The 12,477-nt window shown below is 36.9% G+C and overlaps 1 protein-coding gene across 2 annotated transcripts; it reads left to right on the top strand.

Annotated features, from left to right (window-relative positions):
* Nucleotides 1–3,746: 3,746 nt before the first annotated feature.
* Nucleotides 3,747–12,469, top strand: LOC119550706 (polycomb protein PHO). 2 transcript variants are annotated; one of them, XM_037860823.1, is made up of 8 exons: nucleotides 3,752–3,902; nucleotides 3,955–3,990; nucleotides 4,180–4,425; nucleotides 9,275–9,428; nucleotides 9,491–10,269; nucleotides 10,346–10,643; nucleotides 11,997–12,116; nucleotides 12,170–12,469. In XM_037860823.1, exons 3-8 carry the CDS (start codon nucleotides 4,254–4,256, stop codon nucleotides 12,315–12,317), a joined length of 1,671 nt encoding a protein of 556 aa, XP_037716751.1. In that variant the 5' UTR covers nucleotides 3,752–3,902; nucleotides 3,955–3,990; nucleotides 4,180–4,253; the 3' UTR covers nucleotides 12,318–12,469. The 2 variants fall into 2 exon arrangements, with proteins under 2 accessions (XP_037715923.1, XP_037716751.1); XM_037859995.1 differs by having other exon boundaries at nucleotides 3,747–3,990.
* Nucleotides 12,470–12,477: the final 8 nt, after the last annotated feature.

Here is a 12,477-nt window from a genome sequence, read left to right as displayed (position 1 = left end):
TCTATGTACACTCAATGAGTTTTTTAGTGTTGCCCGATTTTGTGCATGTAGATACATATAATATTCAAAGTTGAGTTAATTTTAAAAGACTAAAAGCTTTTTTCGAAAATTATTCGAAAGCTTTTTTGGGAAATTAAACTCTTAAATGTCTAGAATCAAAACGACAAATGAGAGGACTCTTAAATTAGTTAGGATCGTAAAACACGGAATACCGCTATAGTTGGGTGGCAGATATCCGTTACTCAAATAACGGAGCGCCAGGGAGAGGAAGATATGCAAATGGTAAAGCTACTTTTTTCGAGATTGCAGGGAGCCACCTAGTGGCAATTACATCATTTGGTCATAACTTCCTAATGAATTTTCATATTTTAAAAATTTGTAGATATGGATATAGGTAATAATAAAGATAGCAGAATCCCATTTCACTTTTACAAACAGACAGATTTTAGTATTGTGGTCGTTGTGGGCGTCAGTCGCTAGGTATTAACGAAACCAATACATTTCAATTAAAGTTTGTATTCTTTCATCAAAACTGTGGCCACCATAAAAAAAAGATCTTATTATTTGTATTGTGACCGAAGTATTCAAAGTTCACTCGCAATGCGTGTAGCATGGTCTTACTGTCAAGTAGCTGGGTTTTTTTAATTGACAAACAAAAATTTAAGGATTTAAAAAAAATGAATCTGCAGGTATACAAAGAAATACAAATAAATGGAATGTTTAACGTATTTTTATACCCTTGCAGAGGGTATAATGATTTCAGTCAAAAGTTTGCAGCGCAGTGAAGGAGACTTTTCGACCCCATAAAGTATATATATTCTTGATCAGCATCCCTAGACGAGTCGATCTAGCCATGTCCGTCTGTCCGTCCGTTTCTACGCAAACTAGTCTCTCAGTTTTAAAGCTATCGGCCTGAAACTTTCCCAAAAGTCTTATATCTTTTGCAGGTAGTATATAAGTCGGAAGTGGCCGGATCTTATAGCTCCCATAGGAATAATCGGAAAATTAATTTTTTTTAATTATATCTTTGGTGTTTTTAAACATATAACCTCCTAAGCTTGGAAATAACAGTTTTCAATTAGTTATGAATTTCGAATTAAATTTTATCGAAGTCGGACGACTATATCATATAGCTGCCAAAGGAACGATCGGAAAATTGGTGGGAAAATAATATGAAATAAATTATAGCATCGGTGTTTTTTAACATATTATCTTATACCATTGGGAATATCATTTTTTGTACTTTTAAATTTGATATTTATAACTACAAGGGTATACAAACTTCGGCATGCCGAAGTTAACTTCCTTTCTTGCTTTTAAAGTAAATTAGTAGTTAAAAGCTTCCTTCTCGTCATCTTTCCGGAGATGGAGGACGCGCCGGCTTCTATAGGGAGGAGGAATTAGGGTCGCCCGCTAAGGAACAGATGGATGTGCCATCAGCAGCCATTACCAGGATGCTGGGCGTCTTCGTGCAGCATCAGGCGGAACAACCCCGTTCCCAATCCGGTTTCCACTTCCTCAAGGTCCAGATTGCCAGATTCCAAGCTGGCCTGCAGATGGCCCGGGAAAGATGGCGAAGCATCCGTGGGACGAGAAAAAAGCTTTAAACTACTAATTTACATAAATAAAACATTTGTTGAACATTCCATTTAATTTTTATGTTAATTTTTTTGTGAGCTAGCAGACATTTCGTATTTAAATTGCTCCAGTTGATTTGTTATAGACCATGCTACATACATTGCGGGTAAGCTTTAAAAACCTCGCTTACACTACAAAGAATAAGATTTTTCGAGTAGTGAAACTCTTAGCCGATCTGAGTATTAGGCTTTAACCAAAGGAGTCATTGGATGGTTAGACCACGAACCCCCTGTCACACCCGTGTCATGACATATTACGTTTGTGTGCCTATGTTTGTTTTTGTTTATTTCTCTGGAGGGTAACGCGAAAACGTCGGTCACACTACATAGAATAAGATTTTTCGACTAGTGAAACTCTAAGCCGATCTGAGTACTAGGCTAACAATACGCAAAAATACTTAAAAATTCGATATACTGAAAAAATACCAATCTTTTCCCCACCTCTAATTGCCTACGCAAAACCTGAGTAACAAACAACAAGGTTAACACAATAACCTTATATCTCCATAAGTCAACCCTAGTTTAAATAGGCTTTTATTTTTTAATTTTACAACGTACAGGTATAGATAATAAAAAAACGAAGGAACGAAAAAACGAAAATTTTAAAGTTCACCCGCAATGCATGTAGCATGGTCTTACGTTAAGCCTAGTATTCAGATCGGCTAAAATTTTCACTAGTCGAAAAATCTTATTTTATGTAGTGTGACCAAAGTTTTCAAAGTTCACCCGCAATGCTTACATACTGTCAAGCAGCTGGGCTTGTTGCCAAACGGAAAACAAATCAATCGGAGCAATTTAAAAAAGAAGAGTCTGCTGGTGCACGAAGGCATTAAAATAAAAATAAATAGAATGTTTAACGAATGTTTTTATACACGTAAATTAGTAATTTAAAGCTTCCTTCTCGTCCCACGGATGCTTCGCCATCTTCCCCGCGCCATCTGTAGTCCAGCTCCGAATCTCAGGCATTCTGTACCTTGAGGAAGCGGGAGCCGGATTCGAAACGGGGTTGTTCCGCCTGATGCTGCATTAAGTCGCCCAGCAACCTGGCAATGGATGGTAATGGCTCCTCCACCTGTCCCTTAGCGGGCGCCCTTTTTCCCACCTCCCTACAGAAGCCAATTCGTCTTCATCTCCGCTTAAGCTGCCAAGACACGCACGGCAGGATTACAACGCAAAACTAAATGCAATTTTAACGCTAGCATGTGCGCTAAATGATTTCTTCATTGCTATTAGCAAACTGTTTGGTCATTTATTAAAATCCCGGAACGCCATGTACTGAAATCACCTAAGCCCGTAAAAGCCCGTAAAAAAAGTGTCTGAAGCGGAACTTGGTGGCAGAATCGGAAACCCCCTCTGTGTTAATAGGCTACACATTAATTGTTTAAATCGTCCAACATCTCTTCATCTATACTTTTTAAGCATGCTGCTCAGCTCCGATGTTTGCTCATTAGAGGATGCACTGCAGTTGATCTCTTTCAATGGCAATAGCAACTCATGCAACAGCGGTGGCCGATGTGAACAGCCTGCTAAAACTTAATCACTGTTGCAGCTTTGCCGATCCTTACAGTTTTTCTTGACAGTAATGTTCTTAGCGTTTGCTACGAAAATGTCAGAACTGATAGGACTTAAACTACGGTCCCAAGATATTTATATACTAGGAGCAGGGCAAAACAACAGTCTTGCAACGGCTCGGATCAATGCAAATGACCTCATCGTTTATAGAAATATTGCTACGCTTTTTGAAGAAAATAACTAACCTCTAGCTTATGTCCGTAGTGACAGGGCCTGGCAACTTTTTCACCAAAACATTCAATACTTACGCGAGAATCCGCTTAAATTTGCAACAGTGATTTTAAACGACATATTAAATTTGGATGGCGGCCTGACTGGCATATATATTGGTTGAGAAAGCCTTATAGACCACCCACTAAACGGATGGCGGATACTGAATGGACCTCTGTGGGAATAGGCTATTAGTTTGGTTATTGATTGAATGTGCGAACTTGACATATCATTTCTTTTATAAAATACTGTAGCTTAGTATTTTATACAAACCGTGATTTTTGTGAATGAAATACCAAACAGCCTGACTACCATTATCAATATTTTACGGCATCTGTTATCGGTTTCATAAAAATTGCTTACCTTTTTTTTGGTTTTATTTTGTTTTTAGTACAAAAACTATATAAACATTTAATGAATTGAACAATTTACCTACTACTCGTGAAATTTAAACAAAACATAAGTTACATATGTGTCTAAAAGGTGAATATACCTTAACTTTTTGTTCGGCTCTTATCTTTAGTGCTGGTTGTAGTGTTCTCTAGTTTATGATGAAAAATATTACTGCTAGGTAAGTTAAATATAAATTATTTTTAAATTGATTAACTTTAAAAACATGCTACCATATGCATATATACATACGTGTACTTACATACATAGTTTAGTTTAAGCCCTTGCATTTGTACATACGACCACAAACTCCTCACCTACAGTAAAAGTCTGCGTTGTTTATATGAAACACAAATGTATGTCCTTTCAGATTCAATTAATATACTCAGGGAGTACAACGCTCGGGAAATAAATAAATATAACAACAAGTGCCTGCATTTATGCATGCTGATGAGATGCTTTTATACTACCTGTAAACGGAACCTTTTATTGGATCAAAACATTGTAAATATGGCATACGAACGTTATGGCATACTTCTTCAAAATGAGCAATACGACGAAGATAAAATCAACGCAAAAGGCATTCACAAAATAAACGTCCATAATAACAGCAATGGTGAGTTTGCCCTTTACCAGGAGTCGAATATTAATCAAATCGGCAACAAATACAGGACATTGTAACATAATAAATGTATGTATATTTATAAAGTTACTTTATATACATATTCCGAAAAGGGAGCCATTACATATGTGTACATTGTTAACAATAGATAATATAAAGGATCATATACGGGGTGGAAACCGAATATATATTGATGATCGTAAGAATTGCGCCCGAAGCAGTGTCACCCGGATGAGGTTTTTGATCGGGACAAACGACTCAGGCGTTTTGGCCGTGTATGTATACATATGTATGTACAAAGATGGTACTTGCTATAAAAATACAAACATACATAGGTATACGGCCCTGTACAAGTTTTCATTTCCAAGAGGTTTCACTTGTGAATTTCCGGTTGTAAACGAAAAGAATTACACATTTTGTCGAGTGTACCCTTGCAGAGGGTATAATGATTTCAGTCAGAGCAACGCAGTGAGACGATTTCGACTCCATAAAGTACATATATTCTTGGTTAGCATCGCTAGACGAGACGATCTAGCCATGTCCGTCAGTTTCTACGCAAGCTAGTCTCTCAGTTTTAAAGCTATCGGGCTGAAACTTTCCCAAAAGTCTTCTTTCTTGTGCAGGTAGTATAAAAGTCAGAACCAGCCGGATCGGACAACTATATCTTAAAGCTCGGAAAGCTCTGTACATACAATGCTCGGAAACAACCTGCAAGATTATAGAAAATTCGGCTTACCGATACCTGCAATAGAGACATGTTTGGGAAAGTTGAATAGCTATAACTTTAGAACTGAGGGACTAGTTTCCGTAGAAATAACCCTTTTACACAGAGGGGTTTTCCCGTCAGCGACCAAATTCCGCTTCAGCGACTTTTTCATCCACGCGTAGAAATGAGACGGGATAAAGTCGCAACAACTCTCTGCAGCGGAAAATGGGACCGCACACGCCCAGTGTTTGATTCAGCCTTTTTACGGTTTTTTTTCAGTTATCTCACGATTATCTGCCGCAGAGAGTTGTAGCGAGTTGCAGATCAGCTGTTTGCTTCAATTTATGGGTGTTACATATAGTGGTCGTGGCCAAAGCAAATAAAGGCTTTATAGGATCTAGAGAAATCTAAATGTGAAATGTCAAACTCTCTAGCTTCAAAAATGTAAGCGCTGAGCAGAAACTAGCGTCAGGTGCTTTTGTGCTTAAATTTTTCAATTTTAAATATTTTTACTTTTACAATAATTTTTTCTGTACCAATCGGCTTATTTGAACAAAATCTCAATACCTTCCATCGGTGCACTAATTGTTTCGGTCAGACCATGAGAGTACCGTTTCAATTTTGCGGCTATATGTATATAGTAGTCCCTTTGCTTACTATTCGTCACTACGTGGACTATTCTGGATAATCGTCACTAGACGAGTAGATATAGCCATGTCCGTCTCCGTTTAAGGGGGGAAATACAATTAAAAGGCATAAAGTGAGGCCTATCTTTGGGAGTGGATTGCAAGTAGGGAATTAAATGAATCTTAGCGATTCTTTTTGCATGTTATTAGAAAATCATTGGGCAATGAAAATCAGTCAAGTTTTTTAAAAAATATTGTAATTAAGCCCATTTATGATCAATAATGTGGAGTCGTGTTTTGAGGGATGAACTTTGCGCCGTGCAGTCTCCAGGCCCAGGATCACGTCTAAAACAAAAAACAGCAACTGGGCATTAATCTTAGAGGTACAGCGCACAACATGAATTATTTCATATGTAAAAAAATGGTTTTTCCATGAAAAAATGTGAAGTTGGAAAAAAAAATTTCAAAAAACACACTTTTTTTTCGACTTTGTTCGTAAAAAAAACATGTTATAACAAACAAATATGAAAAATCCTTTATGCTTTTAAAGGCTTATTCCCAGACATATTTAGAGTACATTAAGACAAAAAAAATTTTTTCGAAAAAAATAAATTTTCAATTGTTTATTATTATTATTATTATTATTACAGATAGAGAAGTTTACAAAACTAGACTAACTTAGTTGGTAAAGCGCTTGCAACAAGGCCTTCGGCTTAAATTTTCAATTGTATTTCCCCCTTTAAGAGCCAACGATTTGAATCTTTCGCAAACGTCATCAAGTATGCGCCCAAGTTTGAAAGCCGGTATGATGAGTGTATCATGGACGATCGGCTTATACTGATTTCTTTTCTGTGTTTAAGGGGAGTTTTTTACAGTGTAAGATCTATTGATATGCAACTTTTCAAATCGTGTTTTTTCATGCAACTCTTGGTCGGGGTAGTGGCGCGTGTCGACTGGACGAATATATTCCATAGCTCCAATTTCAACAGTTGGTATCCGGATTTTTGCAGTTTTTCAATAATTTTAACAGTTTAAAAGCTAGCGACATAAAACCCTGTTTTGGGGTGAAATAGTTACAAAATTGTGGTTTTTCAAGATCTTTCGTTGTTAAATGTTTAATATTTTAGATTTATCCCATTTTGTCACATTTTAATTCATAGAATTTGCAAGGTTACTATTTCTTCGACTTACCGAAAACTGGCTTCGTTTTCGTTACAGGGTAAATTCTATTTTGTTTTATAGGTCAATGAAAGGCTACTTTGTAAAAATGATTTTGGAGATTCATCGAAGATTGGATATAAATATTTTTAGTGGTGTATTTAATGGTATGATTATTTTGTCTGTGACTTTATTTGTATCTGTCGACGTGTCAAAACTTGATTAATTAGTTCCGTATAGCCCCTCAGTGGCATTGTCTGCGATTTCACACAGTTTACCGACGGCATCGATGGTAGATAGCCCTTGGTGTCGGCAGTGTAATGACTGAAATGCAGGTCTTCCTTTTGAGCGTATTTCCTGGTTTTCGCTATACTTTGGTTCCACCAGTATGCACCCCTTCTTCTGGGTGGGCTTTTATACCCTTGCAGAGGGTCAAATGATTTAAGTCAGAAGTTGGCAACGCAGTGAAGGAGACGTTTCCGACCCCATAAAGTATATATATTATTGATCAGCATCAATAGACGAGTCGATCTAGCTATGTACGTCCGTCTGTCCGTTTCTACGCAAACTATTCTCAGTTTTAAAGGAATAGGGATGAAACCTTCCCAAAAGTCTTATTTCTATTGCAGATAGTATATAAGTCGGTAAAAGCTTTATCCTATATCTCCCATAGGAGTGATCAAAAAAATATTTTTTAAAAAATGTAAAAAATTATAGTATTGCCTGTTTTTTACATTATATCAATCTTTTAAGACTTCAGAACTTCTAATAAAATTTAAAAAAAAACAAGGAAGAACGCTATAGTCGAGTACCTCGACTATCAGATACCCGTTTTTTGATCAATCGATAGGTATTGACGAGACCAATACATTTCAGTTAAAATTTTTTATCTAGCATAAAAATTGTGGGCGCCACAGGCTTGGGCGGTTTATGGGCGGTAGAGTGGGCGTGGCATATTCGCATAACAAACCTGCGCTGCGTACAAGGCTACGGAATCTAAATCTGAAATCCCAATACTCTATCTTTGATAGTTTCCGAGATATCCGCGTTCATATTTACGATTTTTTGAAGTTTATGGGCGGTTTGTGGGCGTTAAAGTGGGCGTGGCAAACTTTTTGGGTCAATCGATAGGTATTGATAAGAACAATTCATTTCAGTTTAAATTTTCACTCTAGCATCAAAACTGTAGAAACCACAGTTTTGGGCGGTTTGTGGGCGTTAGAGTGGGCGTGGCACTCTACTGAAACAAACTTGCGCTGCGTAAGAAGCTCAGGAATCTGCTCGCCAAATCTTAATAGCCTAGCTCTCATAGTTTCCAAGATCTCAGCGTTCATCCGGACAGACAGACGGACAGACGGACATGGCTAGATCGACTCGGCTAGTGATCCTGATCTAACTAACAAGGAAGAACGCTATAGTAGAGTACCTCGACTATCAGATACCCGTTACTCAGCTAAAGGGACCAAAGGAAAATGGAGATATGCAAGCAGCAAAGTGAGATTGAAATGCGCCACCTACCGGCGGCACCAATACATTTCAGTTAAAATTTTGTATCTAGCATGAAAATTGTGGGCGCCACAGGTTTCGGCGGTTTGTAGGCGTTAGAGTGGGCGTGGCATATTCGCGTAACAAACTTGCGCTGCGCTCAAGGCTACGGAATCTAAATCTGAAATCCCATTTTTCTATCTTGGATATTTTCTGAGATATCCGCGTTCATATTTACGATTTTTTGAAGTTTGTAGGCGTTAAAGTTGTTGTGGGTCAGTCGATAGGTATTGATGAGAAGAATACATTTCAGTTAAAATTTTTATTCTAGCATCAAACCTGTAGGAGCCACAGTTTTGGGTGGTTTGTGGGCGTTAGAGTGGGCGTGGCACTCTGCTGAAACAAACTTGCGCTGCGCAGGAATCTCAGGAATCTGCATGCCTTATCCCAGTATTGTAGCTCTTATAGTTTTCGAGATCTCAGCGTTCATACGGACAGACGGACTGACGGACAGGCGGACATGGCTAGTACTTTATATTGCTGCCATAGGAACGATAAAATAATTAATGTGAAATGACCTGCCGATGTTTTTCGAAGGGAATGTATTTTAAAGTAAGTTAAGAAATTAACGGCTATTCGATTATAGCGTCCCTTCTTGATTTCATATATTGATTTTTGTTTTAGGCGTCGTTTTGTTAGCTTTCTACCTACTAGGCCCTATTTGAATAATTTTCCAATTGTCTACAATGTAGACTCTACATCCACAAATATTTAAACGGTGAATAAAGTAGCAGAACAAAATTTGTCAGGACAACAATCTTAAATTTATGGTCCTTAAAGTAATTTATAAAAAAAATTTTTCTTTCAGATGGTATACACCTCAGCAATCACATCAACTTGCACAAAAATAAAGTATTTGAATCAGTTATTCAGTCAGTACCAAAAGATAGTGATAACGCAAGTAATTCTAATGTACATGAAATGGCATTAAGAGCATCAGAAAATATATTTTCCTCTAAAATGTAAGTAAATTTATTTAAATATTTAAGCATATGAACAAGACTTAATATGTGTTCATTTACAGAAGGAAGAATACCAACATTGGATATCAAATGAATATCAATTGTTATAAAAATATTGGTTATGCGGAAAATCAAGAAATTTCAAAGGACGTGACACATAACCTGCCAAGCAATAGGAACGCTACAGAAGAGTCTTGTACTGTCGGCAGAAATTCGCCTTTTCTGGTCTCAGATACAACAATACTAACATCAACTGGAAAATCAAGACGGTGGGAGCAAAAGCTGGTTCAAATTAAAACTATGGAAGGAGAGTTTAGTGTTACAATGTGGGCATCCGGAATATCCGATGATGAATACTCCGGGTCAGACCAAAATGTTGGCGATTCCGATTTTTTAAAAGGAAAAGACATTGATTTTGATCAGGGCACGTCCCAACGAACCAAAGACCTGGATCAGGTCGAATCTATAATACAGCATGATGTATTTATTCAAGAACCTCAGGCACTTGAAATGCAGCCACACTTAAGCTCAGTTCCAATCATAGAACAGTTAACGAAAGAGAAGGGACTTTTATCTCGTGAAAATAATATTTCCACAAAGGTTCTAAGTAAATCAACATTAAGTTTCGAAGATCCCATCTTGATTTCGGACTCCACAAGTATACAGCTGGTCAATGAAACTGCCGCCATGACAATTGATAATCCTAAAATAATAGCTACTGACAATACTGGCGATCTGCGTACATTGACTAGCTCAGTGCCATTTGGGAATGGCTTACAGGAAAGACAACAAACTGATTGCTTATCAACATCTTCACAACCATCATACCACGGAAATATAGGTAAGAACTGTAACTAAAATATAATTACAAAATATAGAATTTTTGGTTTAATAATAATTTTTGTTTATAAATTTAGGACCAAGCGGAAGCACTGATTTAAGTTTTAATCTTTCCGAAGTCATAGTGTCCTATCCAAATGATAAGAAAATAGCTTGCCCCCATAAAGGTTGCCATAAAAATTTCAGAGACTCGTCTGCGATGCGCAAGCATTTGCACACTCACGGTCCTCGTGTTCATGTTTGTGCAGAATGTGGGAAAGCTTTCGTAGAAAGTTCTAAGCTTAAAAGACATCAGTTGGTTCACACAGGAGAAAAACCATTTCAGTGTACGTTCGAGGGATGTGGAAAACGATTTTCTCTGGATTTTAACTTAAGGTACAGTACAAAAAAGGTTCTAGCTCTAATAAAAGTTTGCATATCTAATGGGCGTTTTACGAACAGACACTTGTTAGTTCGCTGACCAATTTCAAAACTAATATGCCTTTAAATGGTAATGGAGACAGGCGCAATTCTATCGGCGTCGCAAACACAAATTATGCGAGCTTCTATCTTACATATTTATATTCTGGCATTGGCGTAACTGCATAAAAACAAGAACTGCTGTAGTTGAATGCCTCGATTATGATATTTGAGATACTCTCTTAACTAAACTTCGACTCGTAAAGAAACATTGAGGTGTACATTTTTAACTTTTTTACATTTAACACTTCAAATTTGTATCTACTGGCCTACTAAGGACATAACGTTACCAAGCAAGCACTTTTTGAACTCACTTTTGTAGCACATTAGGTTACTGAGAAGGTTAAAATGTTTAAACCAAAAAAACTTTTCAAGTACTCGCACGCGCTCGCACTGCCCTCTGCTCTTCCTCTCCATCTCTGACCTATGTCTCCGCTCCGCTCTGGAGCGCTTAAGTTAAGCTAGGCTTAGTCAGTTTTATTTTCAAAGTGTCCAAATAAGCATAAAAACTTCAAAGTACCCCCGAGTTTTTGCGTACCTTTCGTTCTTGGGACTTCATCAAAGCCACTCCGCTTCAACACTGCCTATTAAATTAGAAAAAACACCTAAAAATTGTAGGGGCCCTGGGCTTCCGTTTGTGTGGTAGTATTCACAATAAGAGCCAAAATATAATTTTTCGTTTTCATTATTATGGACAACGCTCGGATTTAGTTTTCTTGTGTTGTTACCTTGCAATACATCAAACCACTCTAAGTAGCTTCCTACGTTCTCACTTGATTGCAAAGCAAGCACATTATAAGTTTTTAAGTATATGTTCCGACAGCTGCCCTACACTGAACGTGTGATGGCAGAGACTGCTGATTTATTCAAATATATAATCATTTTTCGTCTTAAAATTTGATTTTAAAACTTTGCTTCGTTGCTCCAAAAAAGGTGTTTGTTTTATATTATATTTATTTCTTGATAAAAAAAACAGCGTGCTTTTATGTAACATTATCTTTACAATGCAACTTTAAACGCTGAGCGCTTCTTAGCTTGAAACCATTAGGAAGAAACGTATTTTAGATAGCCTTTCAAAGTTATTCACAAAAATGTGGAACTGTGTGTGCAACTTTATTGCTATAACATCAAACGCTGGGCGCGCCTTTTGCTTTGATATTCGGAATCTTTAGAAGCTAGAACGTTAAGATTAAGCATACATGTTCTACAAGTAAGCATATAAGTTCCTGACATATAAATGTATTTACCATTAATTACTTTTATTTACAGAACACATGTAAGAATACATACTGGAGATAGGCCATTTGTTTGTCCGTTTGATGCCTGCAATAAAAAGTTCGCTCAATCCACAAATTTAAAATCTCATATATTGACTCATGCGAAAGCTAAGTAAGTTCTTAACTAAAATTAAATTAAATATTTTTAGCTCAATTTCATTTAAGGAGGAATACCAGCATTTCGCGGAAAAGTGGTTGTTCAAACCTTGAGTCAAACAGCCAAAGTGAAGATAATTCTACAAGTTATGTTAAGGTTGAGTTACGAGATAGTGTTTCAGAAAACCACGTTCCCTTTGTGGTGTATGCAGACTAAGACTATATATCGACCAATTTAAAACTCCATTTCGGTCAAAATTTAAATGCATACTGAAATCTTATTTCTTTTTCATAATTTTATTTTTTAGTTTCCTCTAATAAATCTCAGAGTTGATTTTGTACAAATGAAATAAAAGTCAAATGACAATTTTTGATTT

The sequence above is a fragment of the Drosophila subpulchrella genome, chromosome 4 (genome assembly GCF_014743375.2).
Source record: "Drosophila subpulchrella strain 33 F10 #4 breed RU33 chromosome 4, RU_Dsub_v1.1 Primary Assembly, whole genome shotgun sequence".
Lineage (NCBI taxonomy): Eukaryota > Metazoa > Arthropoda > Insecta > Diptera > Drosophilidae > Drosophila > Drosophila subpulchrella.
This window is presented reverse-complemented; position numbering and strand designations above follow the sequence as displayed.